This window comes from Onychostoma macrolepis, chromosome 15, assembly GCF_012432095.1.
Source record: "Onychostoma macrolepis isolate SWU-2019 chromosome 15, ASM1243209v1, whole genome shotgun sequence".
Taxonomy (NCBI): Eukaryota; Metazoa; Chordata; class Actinopteri; order Cypriniformes; family Cyprinidae; genus Onychostoma; species Onychostoma macrolepis.
This window is the reverse complement of record NC_081169.1, coordinates 28,089,664-28,108,838: the sequence shown is the minus strand read 5'-3', so window position 1 is coordinate 28,108,838 and position 19,175 is coordinate 28,089,664. Positions and strand designations below refer to the sequence as shown.

The 19,175-nt window shown below is 37.5% G+C and overlaps 1 protein-coding gene across 3 annotated transcripts; it reads right to left on the bottom strand.

The window, feature by feature from the left end:
* Positions 1-613: 613 nt before the first annotated feature.
* On the bottom strand, positions 614-17,380 carry naalad2 (N-acetylated alpha-linked acidic dipeptidase 2). 3 transcript variants are annotated; one of them, XM_058744337.1, is made up of 19 exons: positions 17,097-17,377; positions 16,237-16,342; positions 14,995-15,181; positions 14,105-14,206; positions 13,271-13,396; positions 12,983-13,169; positions 12,373-12,466; positions 11,099-11,194; positions 9,842-9,927; positions 9,596-9,715; positions 9,437-9,519; positions 8,445-8,508; positions 8,241-8,308; positions 8,084-8,172; positions 7,882-7,972; positions 7,538-7,802; positions 2,264-2,345; positions 2,018-2,110; positions 614-1,112 (listed from the first exon to the last, which is right to left on the bottom strand). In XM_058744337.1, the coding sequence occupies exons 1-19, from the start codon at positions 17,176-17,178 to the stop codon at positions 920-922; spliced, it is 2,214 nt and encodes a 737-aa protein (XP_058600320.1). In that variant the 5' UTR covers positions 17,179-17,377; the 3' UTR covers positions 614-919. The 3 variants fall into 3 exon arrangements, 2 of the variants coding, with proteins under 2 accessions (XP_058600320.1, XP_058600321.1); XM_058744338.1 differs by lacking the exon at positions 11,099-11,194 and having other exon boundaries at positions 17,097-17,378; XR_009266010.1 differs by lacking the exon at positions 614-1,112 and having other exon boundaries at positions 2,054-2,110; positions 7,501-7,802; positions 17,097-17,380.
* Between the last annotated feature and the right edge of the window lie 1,795 nt (positions 17,381-19,175).

Sequence of the window (19,175 nt, the reverse complement as noted above, 5' to 3'; positions counted from 1 at the left end):
CATCACAGATTTTTTTTTATTAAATATAACACTATTATATGTGTAAAATGTGCTTAGGGTTGTAACACTGCAGTCATTCATAGGTTGTGTACTAAATTATGGCAATTAATGCCATCCCTGCAATTTGGGTACAATCTCTTTGGATGAAAGACATCTGCTTAAAGGATTAGTTCAGCCAAAAATGCAATTTTGCTGCAAATGTATTCACCCTCGGGCCATTCTAGATGTAGATGAGTTTGTTTGTTCATGATAACATTTAGAGAAATGAGGTGTTACATCACGTGCTCAGCAATGTATGCTCTGCAGTGAATGGGTGCCGTCAGAATGAGAGTCCAAACAGCTGATAAAAACATCACAATAATCCACACCACTCCAGTCCATCAATTAACATCTTGAGAAGACAAAAATTGCCTGTTGTAAATGCGGCTTGTAAATGGTGCTTGATTTGTGCAGATTTCACTCCTGATTCAGACCAGATGATTTTTTCACTGGAGGAAGCAATATTATGGATAATGGACTCATATTTTAGCTGGAAGCAGCTTTTGTTCTTAAGATGTTGATGGACTGGAGTGGTCTGGATTACTTGTGATGTTTTTATCAGATGTTTGGACTCTCATTCTGACGGCACCCATTCACTGCAGAGGATCCATTGGTGAGCGGTTGATGGAATGCTGCATTTCTCCAAATCTGATGAAGAAACTCTACATTTTGGTTGGCCTGAACGTGAGTCAATTTTAATCAAAATTTCAATTTGGTGAACTATTCCTTTAATATTTGACAATTTATCTGCTTTCTTCTGAGAGTCAGATCTGCATGGGAAGTCCCTTGTAGATGAAACACTGCTATATTAACAGTTTTGCTGACGTTGTAGTCCCGTATCCACAGCATGTTTTGAAAACCAGAAGTAAAAGAAGGCCGTCTAGCTGACGACAGGCTTTAGCGTCTCAGCAGCTGCGTCGACAGTGAAGGCGGCGATGCTGATTTGGCGTTTGACCTCGTCCCAGGACTTCTGCGGGTCCACCGCGTTCTCTATGTCAAACAAAGCATCATAAATCCCTGGGAAAGACTCACCCGCATATTTATTGTGACTGCTGGGTGCAAATATGATATGCCTGGAAGAGACGAGAGAAAAAAAGACAAACGTGTACAAAAAAAACATGTAATCAGACAGAGGTAATACTTAAACAGATCTCAAAACAGCCAAGTGGTAATTATTGTCGTAATGGAAGTACAGGTAATGTAAATTTGGGATTTAACAGGAGCAGACCAGACCTAGAAGAAGTGTTCTTTTGAGATCTAATACTGCAAAACAGGTTTATGCAAGCGCAGTTTCTCACTTAAACCACTAATCTCAAGCATTAAACTTGAGTGCGTAACTCATCTGTGACAAGCAATTCGTCATATTTTTCCCTGAGAAATGTTACAATTAGTAAACAAAATCCCATAGATGTGCAGTATCGTTCAAAAGTTTGGGGTCAGTAAATAAAGAAATTAATACTTCATTCAACAAAGATGCATCAAAAATAACAGTAAAAATATTTATAATATTACAAAAGATTTCTATTTCAAATAAATGCTGTTCTTTTGAACTTTCTATTAATGTGTGAATCCTGAAAAATAATATGTATCGTGGTTTCCACAAAAACATGAAGCAGCAACTATTTTCAACATTGATAATAATAAGAAGAAATGTTTATTTTCATTTATTTGTTTTCATTTTAATTTGACTTTCTGTTAAATGTTTTGAATTTTGTTGCATATTTTTGATTTTTATTTATGTCTATATAGTTTTTATTATTTTAATTTCAGTTTTAGTTATTTTAGTAAATCAAGTTAAACTAAATAAAAATGAAAATCGATGCTTTGGCAACTTATGTAATTTTTTTTTTTTTTAATTGTTTTTTATTAAATTTATTATTCATTTTATTTTTAGTAACATTTCTAGTCCTAAACATCCTTGTCAAGTGGTCATTAATGATTCTCTGAACTTCACAATGTCATGACAGATTGTGTTTACCTGTAAAATGGTCTCCCAGGCAAACCCAGCGGATCAGTGAAAGCTCTCTCTAAATACATCAGCTGATCATTAACCATCCGCACGGCCAGAGCACTGACAGACAGATGCAGATAAGACAACAGGTGTAAGAAACAGGCATCATGTGACAAGAGCACGTCATCAGCCAAATAACAGCACTATAAATACAATTCCAAACCTACGACAAAAACCATTTGTTTGAAAACCTAGTCATTTTGTCATTCGTACTTGGAGGTGTCGAGTTGATCAAGACGCTGATGAAAGTCTCGTGCCGCGATGGTGAAGTTCTCGACTGCAGAGAAGAGAGAATCTAGAACATAAACCATAAAGAAAGATGCTGACCGACAGGAAACAAGATACATCAAGAGCTTTGCATCTGAATGGAAAACAGTCGCAGGTTACAATCTCATGAGAAGAAATGAGCTGCATCCCAGTTCTCGTACATTTACCCTACACTCTTAAAAATAAAGGTTCTTAATTGACATCTATGGTTCCACAAAAATCTTTTTAATGGATAAATGGTTCTTTATACTGGAAAAAGGTCATTTAAAATGTAAAAAAAAAATACGGTGTTCTTTGGGAAACCTGACATGTTTCTTCTACTGAAAACAGCTCTCAGTGATATGTGTCGGGTCCTCGCTATATTAGCAGCAACATTCACAAATGTTTACAGAACAAGCGGGAACCTAGTGTGCCTGTAGCTTTCTCTATCTCCGTTTTAGCACATGATAGAAAGTCTAAGGCCTTCTCAAGCCGTACGGCTGACCCAGCTAATCTGCGGCCTGTAATGCACCAATCTAAGATTGCTGTAGAAACAAAATGTAATTCCACCAAGTTAGCATTTTTAAACATTTGCTCCCTAAAAAATAAATCATTTCTGATCAATGATTTAATAACCACAAACAACCTGGATTTTATGTTTCTAAATGAAACATGGCTTGAAGACAGCTGCAGTGCAACAGTCCTCAATGAAACAGCCCCTCCTAACTTTAATTTAACAAGTGTCTGCAGGACTGTTAGGAGAGGTGGAGGTGTAGCTGCTCTATTTAAAGATGTTTATCAATGCAAGCAAGTGTCATTTGGTCAGTATTTGTCCTTTGAATACCTAGGTATTGTGCTGAAAGGTGCTCCACGCATTCTGTTTATCATTATTTACAGACCTCCAAAATACTCTCCAGCCTTTGTTGAAGAGTTCACAGAACTGTTATCAATGATTTCATCAGAGTTTGACTGTTTTACTATTGCAGGGGATTTTAATATTCACATAGATAATGCAGAAATCAAAACTGCAAAATAAATTATTACTGTTTTAAACACTTTTGACCTGATTCAGCATGTGCATGGACCCACACACAATCGTGGACACACTCTAGATTTACTCATCAGTAGAGGTTTAAACATTTCATCCATTGTTATTAAGGATGTAGCACTATCTGATCACTTCTGTATTTTCTTTGATATATTGATCTCTGTTACCACTGAATCTGTCTCTGTCAGAAAGAGATGCATTAACGAGAACACTAGTGCGCTATTTATGAAGGCTATATCTTTAACACCAAGCATTTCTGCAGACTCTGTTGATCTTCTCCTGGATTCATTTAACTCAAAAGTTGAGAATGTTATTGATGATATTGCTCCTGAAAAAGTCATTAAGAAGAAAGGCAGACAAAAATCATCTTGGAGAAAATCAACAGCAGTGCAGAGTATGAAAAGTCAATGCAGAAAAGCTGAGCGGATGTGGCGGAAGACAAAACTTGAAATTCACTACAGCATCTATAAAGATGCTTTCACTTCATGCTTTCAATGTGGAACTAGCCACAGCTAGACAGACCTTCTTCTCAAACCTTATAAACAGTAACTTAAACAACACTCGCACTCTTTTTGCTACTGTTGAGAGACTGACAAACCCTCCAAGTCAGATTCCCAGTGAAATGCTCTCCGACAGCAAATACAATGAGTTTGCTTCCTTCTTTTCTGAGAAGATCAATAATATCAGAAAGGAGATTGGCACATCTTCTAGTCATGCAGAGGTCACACAGATTCGACCCCAATTTCAAAAAGAAATGACTATGTCTGTTTTTGAAGCAATTGATAGCAACATTTTGGAGGAAATAGTACAGCACCTTAAATCATCAACATGCTATCTTGACACACTTCCTACATCTTTTTTCAAAAGTGTGCTTAACTGTTTAGAAGCAGATCTCTTAGAAGTGGTGAACACCTCACTTCTTTCTGGGACTTTTCGCAATTGCGCAATCTTGATAACACAATGTTGAGCAACTATGGACCAATATCAAATCTTCCTTTCATAGGTAAGATTATTGAAAAGGTAGTTTTTAATCAGCTGAAGATCTCAAACTCAAATGGATACCTGGACAATTTTCAATCTGGTTTCTGAGCGCATCACAGCACAGAGACAGCGCTTATTAAGATAATAAATGATATTCGCTTCAATTCTGATTCTGGCTAAATATCAGTGCTGTTACCACTAGATCTTAGTGCTGCGTTTGACACTGTTGATCATAACATACTTCTAAAGAGACTGGAAAACTGGTTCGGGCTTTCTGGGATGGTACTCAAATGGTTCAGGTCATACTTAGAAGGGAGAGGTTATTATGTGAGTATAGGAGAGCATAAGTCTAAGTGGACGTCCATGACATGCGGAGTCCCACAAGGCTCAATCCTTGCACCACTCTTGTTTAGCCTGTATATGCTCCCACTAAGTCAAATAATGAGAAAGAACCAAATTGCCTATCACAGCTATGCTGATGATACCCAGATTTACCTAGCCTTATCTCCAAATGACTACAGCCCCATTGACTCCCTCTGCCAATGCATTGATGAAATAAACTGTTGCATGTGCCAGAACTTTCTTCAGTTAAACAAGGAGAAAACTGAAGTCTTTGCATTTGGAAACAAAGATGAAGTTCTCAAGGTGAATGCATACCTTGACTCTAGGGGTCAATCAACTAAAAACCAAGTTAAAAATCTTGGGGTGTTTCTGGAGACAGACCTTAGTTTTAGTAGTCATGTCAAAGCAGTGACTAAATCAGCATACTATCATCTCAAAAACATTGCAAGAATTAGATGTTTTGTGTCCAGTCAAGACTTGGAGAAACTTGTTCATGCCTTTATCACCAGCAGGGTGAATTATTGTAATGGTCTCCTTCCGAAGAAGACCATTAGACAGCTGCAGCTCATCCAGAACGCTGCTGCCAGGATTCTGACTAGAACCAGAAAATCTGAGCATATCACACCAGTCCTCAGGTCCTTACACTGGCTTCCAGTTACATTTAGGATTGATTTTAAAGTACTTTAACTCGTTTATAAATCACTCAATGGCCTAGGACCTAAATACATTGCAGATATGCTCACTGAATATACAGTGGGGCAAAAAAGTATTTAGTCAGCCACCAATTGTGCAAGTTCTCCCTCTTAAAAAGATGAGAGAGGCCTGTAATTTTTATCATAGGTATACCTCAACTATGAGAGACAAAATGAGAAAAAAAAATCCAGAAAATCACATTGTAGGATTTTTAAAGAATTAATTGGTAAATTCTCGGTAAAATAAGTATTTGGTCACCTACAAACAAGCAAGATTTCTGGCTCTCACAGACCTGTAACTTCTTCTTTAAGAGGCTCTTCTGTCCTCCACTCGTTACCTGTATTAATGGCATCTGTTTGAACTTGTTATCAGTATAAAAGACACCTGTCCACAACCTCAAACAGTGCAACTCCAAACTCCAAAATGGCCAAGACCAAAGAGCTGTCAAAGGACACCAGAAACAAAATTGTAGACCTGCACCAGGCTGGGAAGACTGAATCTGCAATAGGTAAGCAGCTTGGTGTGAAGAAATCAACTGTGGGAGCAATTATTAGAAAATGGAAGACATACAAGACCACTGATAATCTCCCTCGATCTGGGGCTCCACGCAAGATCTCACCCCGTGGGGTCAAAATGATCACAAGAACTGTGAGAAAAAATCCCAGAACCACACGGGGGACCTAGTGAATGACCTGCAGAGAGCTGGGACCAAAGTAACAAAGGCTACCATCAGTAACACACTGCGCCGCCAGGGACTCAAATCCTGCAGTGCCAGACGTGTCCCCTGCTTAAGCCAGTACATGTCCGGCCCGTCTGAAGTTTGCTAGAGAGCATTTGGATGATCCAGAAGAGGATTGGGAGAATGTCATATGGTCAGATGAAACCAAAATATAACTTTTTGGTAAAATCTCAAAGAATGCTGAGTTGCATCCAAAGAACACCATACCTACTGTTAAGCATGGGGGTGGAAACATCATGCTTTGGGGCTGATTTTCTGCAAAGGGACCAGGACGACTGATCCGTGTAAACGAAAGAATGAATGGGGCCATGTATCGTGAGATTTTGAGTGAAAACCTCCTTCCATCAGCAAGGGCATTGAAGATGAAACGTGGCTGGGTCTTTCAGCATGACAATGATCCCAAACACACCGCCCGGGCAACGAAGGAGTGGCTTCGTAAGAAGCATTTCAAGGTCCTGGAGTGGCCTAGCCAGTCTCCAGATCTCAACCCCATCAAAAATCTTTGGAGGGAGTTGAAAGTCCGTGTTGCTCAGCGACAGCCCCAAAACATTACTGCTCTAGAGGAGATCTGCATGGAGGAATGGGCCAAAATACCAGCAACAGTGTGTGAAAACCTTGTGAAGACTTACAGAAAACGTTTGACCTCTGTCATTGCCAACAAAGGGTATATAACAAAGTATTGAGATGAAATTTTGTTATTGACCAAATACTTATTTTCCACCATAATTTGCAAATTAATTCTTTAAAAATACTACAATGTGATTTTCTGGATTTTTTTTTCTCATTTTGTCTCTCATAGTTGAGGTATACCTATAATGAAAATTACAGGCCTCTCTCATCGTTTTAAGTGGGAGAACTTGCACAATTGGTGGCTGACTAAATACTTTTTTGCCCCACTGTAAACCTAACAGACCACTCAGATCAGAGTCAGTTAGAAATACCATGGGTTCACACAAAACAAGGGGAGTCCGCTTTTAGCTATTATGCCACCTGCAGTTGGAACCAGCTTCCAGAGGAGATCAGATGTGCTAAAACATTAGCCACATTTAAATCCAGACTCAAATCTGTTTAGCTGTGCATTTGTCAAATGAGCACTGTGCTACGTCCGAACTGATTGCACTATGTATAATCATTTTCTATTCTTAACTGTTTTAAATTATTTTTAAATAAATTTTTATATCTTGTTTTTATTATTATTATTTTTTTAATGCCTTGTTTTTATTGTTGTGCCTTTTTTTTTTTATGACTTTTTCACATCCTTTTATGTAAAGCACTTTGAATTTCCACTGTGTATGAAATGTGCTATATAAATAAACTTGCCTTGCCTTGCCTACTGAATCACTCACTTTTGAAACCTTTATTTTAAAGAGTGTATGGCACACTATTTTTATGTGAACATACCAATTTTGGATACTACATGGCTGGATAGTATGAGTACCGAATGAAATGCTGTACTGCGCCATGGCAGCAGTATGCTTCAGTGCCAGCTGGTGAATGCTGTTGGCGTATTTGGTGAGCGACATGGCATATTCCACACAGTCCAGAGGTAAGACCGGAGAATCGGCCAAACTGAAGATCAGTCCTCCCCGAACACGGGCCACGGCCTCCAGCCGGCGGAAACTGGGGTCGTAGAATCGCTCCACTATCTCGTAGGTCTCATACACGCTGTGGTACACGGGGTAACTGCTGTAGCGCTCGGTTTTCTGGAGAAACAGGGTGGAAAATGGTTGTAAACTAAATTTGCTATGCATAGATGCAAGTCTAAAACAGCGTCACACTCACTCGGTTTTTGGTGTATCTCGCTCTTCCAGATGTAATGCCCAATCTGATGAAATACGCTTCAAAATCACTGCCAGAGCCCAGTTTACTGATCCTACAGAGAAAACACACACACGTTTGCTAAGACAAGTCATGCATCTTTAACCAGTCAGATGTTCTTATAGATGATTATGATCGTCATCATCCTGAAGCTGCTCTTCATTACCATGGTGCATCTCTTTCTGTGGAGTTGTCTCGTTTGTGCCAGCTCTGATATAAAGTCATGCCCTCCTCTCCCTCCTCAGGACTCGAAACCTTCAGAAACACACTATTAACATCACTTGCATTTATATAGATAGATGGATAGATCGACTGAATCTCACCTTCTTGGTAATGTCATAAACCAGAGTGTGTAGGGAGGGAGTGCAGTCAACTCTCAGTGTGTACATACCTACACACACACACACACACACACACACACACACAGTATCAGAATAAGAGACTTGAATACTTGCAGATGAGATCAGCACTGCTTTTACAGCACAGAAACACTCATAATGAAGTGTGTGTGTGTGTGTGTCACTGACCCTCAATAGCAGAATCTGCATTGATGTAGGCCACGGCTCGCTCCTGCAGGACTCTGGCGTGATCCTACAAACACACACGAGAGCAACAACACGCTGAGGGACTGATTACAGATACACAATCATTTATTCATTCATTCATTCATTCAGTCAGTCATTCCTTTATTTAGTGATTCATTGATTCTTTCGTTGAATATGCATTTTTAAATTAAACTGTTCACTCATTTTGTGGTTAATTCATTTGTTTATTTATTGGTTATTAATCTGTTCATTCAGTCAAGCATTTACTCATGTGTTCATTAATGTATTCATTCAATCGTTCATTCATGCATTTTTGATTCATTCAATCAATGATTTAATTCTTCATTCAGGCATTTTTGTGAATTCAGTTAATAAATCATCAAATTTTTCATTAATTTAATCAATAATTAATTTGTTTACTTATCTGTCATTAATTTGCTCATTCGGTCATGCACTTATTCATTTGTTCATTGATGCATTCATTCAGTCATTCAAGTGTTTTTAATTCAATTTTCATGCATTTTTTAATTCATTCAGATTTATTCCTTCATTGATGCATTTTTATTTCATTCATTTAATGAATCATTCATTCATTCAAGCAGTTTTTCACTAATACAATCAATGATTCATTCATCCATTTAGTGGTTCATTCTGTTCATTCAAAGATTAATTGACTCTTTTGTTCAATCAATAGTTCATTTTTGCATTCAACTATTCATTTGATTCATTTCTTCATTCAGTGTCTATTAAATTTGTTAATTTATTTGTAATTTGTTCATTCAGTCAAGCATTCATTAATTTGTTCATTGATTCAGTGGTTCATTCATTCACTCACACACTCAATCAATGATTCACTGATTCATTCCTTCCTTTGTTCATTTTCTGTGCACTCATTCAATCAATAGATTATTCATTGATTCGTTAATGCATTCAAACATTTATTTGATTGTATTTATTTCTTCATTCATTCATACCTCTGCCCATTCTGTGGATCCCAGCAGACCAAACTCTTCTGCGTCCCAGCTGGCAAAGATCAGCGTTCTCCTCGGCCTCCAACCTAAAACACACACAGAAAATGATCACTTTAATCAAAAACAAAACTGTACTGTTATATTAAACTAGACGACACACACCTTTCTTCATGAGCTTCCCAGCCGCTCTCACGTTCTCGTGCACCACAGCAGCTCCTGACACGGGATCAATCCCTCCAAACACCCAAGCGTCACGATGGCCGCCCAGAATCACGTACCTGTCTGAACACATAAAACCAAACTCAACTACACAGAACAAAATAAACCTTCACAAACTCTCAGACAGAGCAACAACTCGAAAAACTACACTAAACAACTCCAAAAGTAAACTAGATAAGCAGATGTCACCTGGCTCCACCGCTCCTCTGATCCTGCCAATCACGTTGTAGATACGGGTCACCTGATTATTGGTGTGGATGTTCATACGCACTTTACTAAAATTTCACAAAGACAAAATTCAATAAGGAATCAGTACTTTCTAGTCTTTTAGTTTACACTGCTGCATGCATACACAGATAAAAGCATCTGCCAAATGCATTAATGTAAATGCAGCCTTCATTTACACCCTGCTAAATGTGTGTGTATGTGTGTGATGGGCTCCCAAAACACAAGGCCTTTGTATCAAACTGGCCGACCTCCAGAGTTCATTACAGAACAACAACAGAGCCACAAAAGTGTGTGTGATGTTGTGTGAATCTGTGTGTGTGTGTGCTGTGGGAAACAAATGTGTGCCATCTCTCTCTCATCTCGCTGAGTGCACAAACCTCTCAGTCCTGCTGACATCACGCATAAAAGTGAGTTAACCATTACCAGGAGTGCATGAAAATGCCTGTGTAAGCTGATTATGTATAGTGTAAAGTTGAAGTAACGCTTCAGGATCACAGGTTTTGGGGTTAAAGGTCAGGATTGGACAATGTTCAGAATGAGGTTTTGACTTTGGTTTAGAATAATTAACTGTCTGACTGAACATGAAACAACTGTTTACATCTTTAATAAACGCCCATGGTATGATTCATCTGAGCACATCATTCGTAATTTTCTATAGAAATGTAGTAACCTTTTGTAATCATTTCCAGCATTTCATGATGCAATCTAGTAATTTTACCACTAAATATTCTCTTTCACTCAGAAATCTGTCATATAAGAAGTCAAATGCATTGTTAATACTATTTCATGCTGTTTTAAGGCAAGACACCACAGGGGAACAGATAACGATTTTGACTAATAGATATCACCATATTCATATACACCATATTTCTGAAATGTTAAAATGTTTCCAGAATAGAATTCCAAACATTGGATGAAGCCAGGTTCGAAATTCTTGTCATTTCCTTTTTTTTTCCTTCTTTTTTTTTTTTTTTACTAAAGGTTTCTTACAAAGGATTTCTCTTCATGTAAGATTTCTGTCTCAGCCTTTACAGATATGTATTGTATTTTAAATTTACAGACACAAATAGACAAAGTACATTAAAATAAACACTTAAAAGTGTATTTGGGATGTTTTCTTTCCTCTAGTCTGAAAGAAGACTTGTTATGGAAGCAAAATTGACCAGTGCATGCCTGCAGTGTCTTGCCTTAAAAGATAAAATGGAGGTTTTCTCATACTTCTGATTAAACCCGTCCATGAATCCCGGTCCGATTCTGTACGAGATGTTCAGAGCGCCTTTCCAGTTATCTGGCGGAAGAGGTCCTCCCATATGCCTACAGGAAGGGACATTATATAATTATACAGTGGTGGCTAAAATTATTAGAGCACTAGTATTTTCACCAGCTAAAAAATGTTTTTAAGTCAGTTATTTCGATCTTTTGTTGTAGTGTGTCAGGAGGAAATATCAGTTCACATTTCCAAACACATATCTTGCCATTAATTGTAATAATCCAGTGAGATTTTTGTCTGACAGCAGCCAGAGCTCCACACAGAGATCTGATCTGAGTCTGTCTGGAATGACATGAACAAACTGAGACAGACTAAATCCAGAAGAACTGTGGAGAACAACGTCTCCAAGATGCTTCAAGAAACCTACCTGCAAAGCTACAGTACTCTTAAAAGTTTTAGGCACTTGAGTAAAAATGCTGTAAAATGAGAATGCTGTCAAAAATAATGTCATAAATAGATTTTCTTTATCAATTAACTTCTATTAACTAAATTAAATCAACATTTGGTGTGAGCATCCTTTGTGTTTAAAGCAGCTTTTGCCGAGAGTTTTTCAGGGAGCTTTGCAGGTAGGTTTCTTTGAGCATTTTGGAGACGTTGCCACAGTTCTTCTGGATGTAATCTGTCTCAGTTTGTTCAGTGTCACTCCAGACAGACTGATGATGATCAGATCAGATCTCTGTGTGGAGCACAAAAATCTCACTGGATTATTACAATTAATAGCAAAATGAATGTTTGGAAATGTAAACTGATATTTCCTCCTGACACACTACAGCAAAAGATAGAAATAACTGACTTAAAACCATTTTTAACTGGTGAAAATACTAGTGTTCTAATAATTGTATAATCTGTATAACTGTATAATCATATATATTTCAGGTGAACTAAGAAAGATTGTAGATGATACTGCAATTTTACGTTTAAATTTTAAATAATTTTTATAATTTAAAAATATTATTTTGAATAATAATGCATGCATCACATACTGATGAATAAATATTATTATTCAAAATTATTTTAAATTAAAAATATATTTTTTGTTTCTTTATCATATTAAATACTTTGTATATATAAATATTTTTTAATATATAAAGAAATATACTATTGAAATAATACTACTACTCAGTTAAAAAAATATATATATTTTTGTAATAATAATATTTATGGCTCTTATTTTTCATTTGTTTGAGTTGGACTCAAATGTTTTTAGCCGTGGCCGACTCACTGCAGCAGGTGAACCGCATCATGATATCCGATGGGATGCACTGGAATCTTGGGAAGCCCCACGGCGTCCTCCAGACTCGATCTGTAGGTGTATTCTACAAGACATTGACGATCCACAGTGATCAAGAGAGTAATTTCATTGAGAATCTCATTTCATTAAATTGCACTTGCTCACCAATGGACCCTCTGCAGTGAATGGGTGCCGTCAGAATGAGATTCTAAATAGCTGAAAAAAACATCACAATAATCCAGTCCAAACTGTTCATAATACATAATAATGCTTCCTTCAGTGAAAAAGTCCATCTCCTGTTGTCCTTTCAAATTAAAATCCGCAAGCATATTTGTTTAGGACTGTTTTGGCTTGTAAACTGTGCTTGATCTGTGCATATTTCTCCCCTGATTCAGACGAGATGGCTTTTTCACCGAAAAAAGTAATATTATGGATAGAGGACTTAAGTTAGCAGCTAGCTAGTTAAAAACATCTTAATTGATGGACTGGAGTGATGTGAATTATTGTGATGTTTTTTATCATCAAGGAAATTCTGAATTTAATCATTTTCTACATTAATCATAAAATCAGTTGAGAATCTCTCTGTGGCACAAACACAGACCTTTGGCCGGGTACCCAGGTGTGAGCGGGTCTCCCGCCCCGTTCAGATTCAGCACGTTTCCTCTCTGAGCGCCTCCTCCTGGCAGGTTCCAGCCGTCGGGATACGGCTCCACGCCGTCAGCACAGTAATCCGCAGGGTCCGAGAACAGCACGATCCCTTTAGCTCCCGCTAACATCGCGTTCTTCACCTGCAAATTCGTGCAAACTAGTTCACTCAAATGGCGTTCCGAGCATTTTCTTTCATGTGTGAAACATAATCAACTCATTAAACATCACGCCCAAACCTCACCTTGTTCCCACGGAAGATTTTGCCGTATCTAGCAATGACGATTTTTCCTGAACAGTCTATTCCCATCTCTCTCTTCAGCTTAAAGAAATCCTCCGTCCGGCCGTAATTAACATAAACCAGCTCATCCTACAATTCACAAACAAACAGCAGGTTCATTTTACTTCTGTAAAGTTAAACTACGATACTGTTCAAAGGTTTGCGGTCTGTAATATTTTTTTATGTTTTAGAAAAAAAAAAAGACTTTTATGCTCACCAAGGCTGCATTTATTTAATCAAAAATGCAGTAAAATCTGTAAATATTATTACCATTTTAAATAGCTGTTTTTTATGCGAATATAGTGTAAAATATTATTTATTGCTGAAATTTCAGCATCATTACTCCAGTCTTCAATGTCACATGATCCTTCAGAAATCTTCCGGATTAACATTTTGGATTAATATCAACATTGAAAACAGTTGTGCTGATTGATATTTTTGTGGAAATGTGATACATTTTTATTTTTAAGGATTGCTTGAGGAATAGAAAAGTCAAAAGAACAGCATTTATTTGAAATATAAATCTTTTGTGACCTTATGTCTTTACGGTCACTTTTGTTAAATTTAATGCATCCTTGCTGAATAAAAGTATTGATTTCTTTGAAACAGACCCTCAACTTTTGAATAGCAGTATAAGTTATAAATTTGATGTAACATTATAAAGACAACCCTTTATTTTGCATTTATTAATCAAGCCCAATATGACCAGGATTATGCATCGAGACTGTAAACAGTTAGTTTTAAGTTCATGTTGATTGTAAATTAGCATGTGTCAGTATTTGCCTATTCAAGCGTCACCTCTGGTTGTCCTTTCGCAGAGAAAGCACTATAAGGAGGGACGATATCGGTAACATCTTCATAACCTTCAGGGACCGGCTCAGCCAGAGAGGTGTTAAAGATCTGAGAGAGGGAAAGAGACATGTTGACCTCTATTATTTATTGGATTATGCACCGCAATCACTATAAAACATCCACAGATACAGTCATGGACTTTAACCTGTCTCCATGACAACCAAGCTGGAGTCCTTACTCGCAGCCTCACTGGTAACAAGATAAATGGCCTTAATATCACACACACAGACACACACCAAATCTTCTGCTGTCATGAGAGAAAGAACAGCCCCACACTCTACAGGTTCAGTTTTGAACCCGCTTCATGATCTAGAACTATTTTGGGCTGTTTAAGGGTCTGGAGTTGATTTGGGGATTTAAAAATGTCACATTAAATGCTCTTCAGATCATTGTTTTGGTTTCTTGAAAGCACCTAAATGGTTTTCTAAAGAACTAGTGAATATAAAGTTCATTCTTTGCTGATCTTAAAAAGGTTCTCCTAAGACAAAATCAGGCCTTTTTGTTCTAAAAATTCTATTTGAAGGAATTTTAAATATTTAAATAAAAATAATTTTGTTCTAAAAGAGCGCAGATGTGTCTGGTCTGAAGAAGTGCATGTGGGCCTGCAACCTAAGCACACTTCATAGTGTAAGGAAACTCTGAGTATGCAAACTACCGATTGACTGATATGAGTTTTGCAATGTCTATTGCAACATCTAGAAAGAGGTGTTTCCTTTACATCTACACAAGAACAGCTTCCTTTACATTTTATGCAATATTACTGATTGATCCTGAAAGTGTATATCCAAAAAGACGACTTGTTTGTGTTTGATTGGGTTCTGGTTGTGAGTATGTACCTCACTGCCCAGGTGGTCCACTATGGAGATGTAATTGGGGTTAGTTTTATTTGGGTATGACAGCAGCACGTCGTACGGCTCTAGCTCCACTGAGTCCAGCCCAAACTCCATCCACTCGGCCCGGATCTGCTTTGCCAGATCCAGATTCTGCTGCGATCCGGCCAGGTGTGGCAGCCGTGTGAATTTCCTGTTTAGGTGACAAACGTGAATTATGAGAGACATAATCTAGATCTTAAAATCTAGGTTAGCAGGCTGTATGTTTTAGAGTGGCATGCACAGCAGATATGCACTAAAAAGATCAATTAGCCCAAAAATGAAAATGATCTGAAAATGTACTCAACCTCAGCCCATGCAAGAAGTAGATGGAACTGTTTCTTCATCAGAAGAGATTTGGAGAAATTTAGCATTAAATTGCACTTGCTCAGCAATGGATCCTCTGCAGTGAATGGGTGCCGTTAGAATGAGAGTCCAAACAGCTGATAAAAACAATGCAACTCCAGTCCAAACTGTTCATAATCCATAATAACGCTTCCTCCAGTGAAAATGTCCATCTCTTGTTGTCCTCTTACATCAAAATCCACCAACACTGGACTTGTAAATGGTGCTCGATTTGTGTATATTTCGAGATGGCTTTTTCACTGGAGAAAGCAATATTATGGATAGGACTTGCAATTTTAGCCTGAAGCAAAGATTTGAAATTAAAAATGTCCTAATTGATGGACTGGAGTGATGTGGATTATTGTGATGTTTTTATCAGATGTTTGGACTCTCATTTTGACGTGTGAAGGAAATTCTGAATTTAATCATTTTCAACATTAATCATAAAATCAGTTGATCATAAATAATGACTAACATTCTCCTTTCTCTGCAAGCCTAACTTTAAGTACGTTTGGAGAACAACAATGTTCTAACCTTTAGAAGTGTCACAATAATGAACACATATAGACAAAAATGAGACAGCTAGATGATCTTGTGATTTGGGGAATAAGATAAGTAATCAGTAACAGACAGGGGATGCTGATTTGACGGCACCCATTCACTGCTGAGAATCCACTGCTGAGAAAATTATGTAATGCTACATTTCTCCAAATATGTTCTGATTAAAAAAAACTTGGATGGCCTGAGGGTGAGTAAATATTCAGCAAATGTTCATTTTTGGGTGAACTATTCCTTTAATGATATTATTCAATAACATCAGGACTATTTAGGGCATGTGGACAGACAACAGCATCATTTTCCCACCTGAGATGGTGTTTAATATTCTCTGCCTGCATCTCATCCAGAAAGTTGTGCAGGAAGCTTTGTGATGCATGTCCATGATTGACAGTAGTAGGTCGAGCGAACCAACCTGAGAGCAGCAGTTATGAGAAACAGACACCTGTTACACCAAACCATGTCTGAAAAATATTAGTGATTAATCTGCATAAGAAGTAGTATTCTATGAATTCTGTTTAAAATCAAAAATACAATAGAGCATTATTGAAAGCAACAATAAACACAAAGTGAACAAAACATTCAGGGTTCCCACGCCTTCCATTCACAAATTAATTTTCATGACTTTGTGCATGCAAGTTTGGTTCAGGAATTTTAATAGCCATTTTTACAGATTTTTAACAAAAAAAATAACCATTTCTATAATAATTTAAAAAACTGCATTGACTAAATATTTTTTTTCAGATCCATTCCATTACTGCTCTCTTATTCAACACTGTGTACATTTTTATCCTATATAAAAGCATAAAGTTCTTTAAACACCCGTTTTTAGATGAAGATTTAGTGAATGGGGTCTCAGTATAGTCACACCTGTCCTGGAGGCATTCAAGAACTGTGGAATGCAGCGCATGAAATCTGGACAGGTGAGACCAACAGGTATCAAACACCTGAGTGGGTTTATTTTGACCATAAGCAATGAAAAGCAAAAACACGAGTTAATCTTGAATCTGAAGGGTCTTAGTATATTTAACAACAAATTTAACAAATGTATCAACTATCCCTGGTTAAAATAATGCGCAGTGGACAGTCTACAACAACTTGACTCTGCATTAATCACGACAGGCATTGCAGATAATTATAAATACTTTTATAAAAGTAGAAAAACTCACCAATAATAAAGCCAATCAAGAAGAAAGCCGTAATAACCGTTAACCAGCAGATCCAGGTGATTATTTTATCCTTAGATCCCATTTGAATAAGCAACAATACTATGCAGTACGCGAACTAGTACTAGGAGGAGTGAGATGTGTAGGCGGGTTTTGGCTGGCTTGTGTTCATCAGTTCACTGCATCGAATCGGTTCATTTGAATGAATGATTCACCAATTCGCTTGATATATCAAGCAAAATAAAAGTTGCCGTGCAGCACGTTTCTTCTATGGTTTTCACCGCCGCTGAAAACAAACTACTTAAACTAGCTTAAGAAGCTAGGTTAGCTGGTTTGTTCTCCCAAACCCTTCTAAACTGACCATTTGAAGCCAGTTTGGTGAGCAGGGTGGCTGTTGTTGTTTTCAGTAACGTTAGAGATTTCAATCTGATTCTGATTCTCTTAGTCACATCGATTCAATTGATTGTTTCAGACAGTAAATTTCTGTGTTATTCTGTGTTATAGTTTAAAAGCTGCTGTTAAAGAGTTATTTGCAAAGACTCGGTTCTACCGAATCATTACAATGAAACGATTCAGAAGAATCATTCTTTGGCGAATCGGACATCGCCGGTTCAGTGTTCAGTTGCCTGTAGTATAGTTCACAATATATATATATATATATATATATATATATATATATATAGGGTGAATTCGGGTAATCTGGGACATTTTTTGCAATTTTGACTTCTGCGATTTATTTCGATATCTATCTAACACATTAGATCAACACATTAGACTTTTCTGAAATCCCTAAGATGTTTTCTAACCACACCAGAAGAAATAATGTAGATATTATGCCCAGAGGAGACATGCCACACCTATTAAGTGTTTTAGCTTAATAAGCTGGTTTAGCTAGCTGCTAGCTACTGTGAACTTGTGCTAATGTTATAACCTCCAGAATTAACACCCATTTCTCATTATGGCATATATTAACCCTTGTCATTAGATTTATGAAGTCCCTAAATGCATATTTCCCCCATTTGAAGACTGTCCCAGATTACCCAAAGCATGCTGTCCCACATTCTCAATCATATTTGATAATGTGGGACAACAAAAAAATGTTTGAAAGAAAAAAAACTAAAACACATTTTCAACACTTTAATACATATTTTGTTGCTTGAATAGATCACAAACATAATTTGACAACGATTAACATTGTCTTATTTATGACAGATTTATGTCCTTAACATTAATCTAGAGCTTGTCATGCAATTCCCAGGGGAGCTTCTTGATTGACAAGTGCCCCGCCCCTTTCTGTGGAATCACCCCCATGAAGTCATGTGATTTTTGTCACATGACATCCATGCTAAAATTATAGTAAAAGTCCTGTTGACTAAATTTGATTAGAACAGGAAATAAACACACTGGAGTTTAGATGTCCCAGATTACCCGAATTCACCCTATATATATATATACACGTACACACAGATGCGGTTAGAGCACATACTGACTCATAAAATAGTGTTTCAACGAATCACTAATGATGTTAGTAAAAGTAGGGTTTAAATGTGCATAAACCGAACTCATTTCCGTCGTTTGGACAGCTGCGGGTCGCTCGGGGAGTGAAGGAATGCGGCGGTATTATTCAGGAGAAGCGGGGATCGTGTGGCTGTGGGGGTTGTTGTTCTAGTTTGTTCTAGGATTGTTCTAGTTTCTTAGTTTTATTGTGGTTTATTGGCATAACAGGATGAGCAATGTTGGCACACCACAGCTCCAAACGTAGAAAAATATGTATGTTCTCACCACAGGTGACTAAAAAAAGAGCTCTTCATCAGACATAAATATTTTTCTACTTTTGGAGCTGTGTGCCAACTTGCTGTTTGAAATTGTTTTGTGGTTGAGCACTCACATTGAGCTTTTGACCTGTTGGATGTGCGCACTTTAATGTTTATTTTCATAATGCATAACTGGATGCGCGAAATGAAAATAGGGCTGACATTTCGACGCCAGCACTCGCTCAGCAATAGATGGCGCCGTCGGCCCATGTTTCATTAATTTCATTCATTTTAGGCTATTCAATGCAACCAAGGTGCTAAACCCCTC

Excerpts from the sequence above, each read along its gene's own strand:
- naalad2 (XM_058744337.1), bottom strand. The coding sequence starts at position 17,178 with ATGGGATCTAAGGATAAAATAATCACCTGGATCTGCTGGTTAACGGTT. Across the intron at positions 11,195-12,372 it reads GATGCGGTTCACCTGCTGCA|GCATATGGGAGGACCTCTTC; the intron begins GTGAGTCGGCCA and ends CCCTTCCTGTAG. Across the intron at positions 9,928-11,098 it reads ATGGACGGGTTTAATCAGAA|TAAAGTGCGTATGAACATCC; the intron begins GTATGAGAAAAC and ends GTGAAATTTTAG.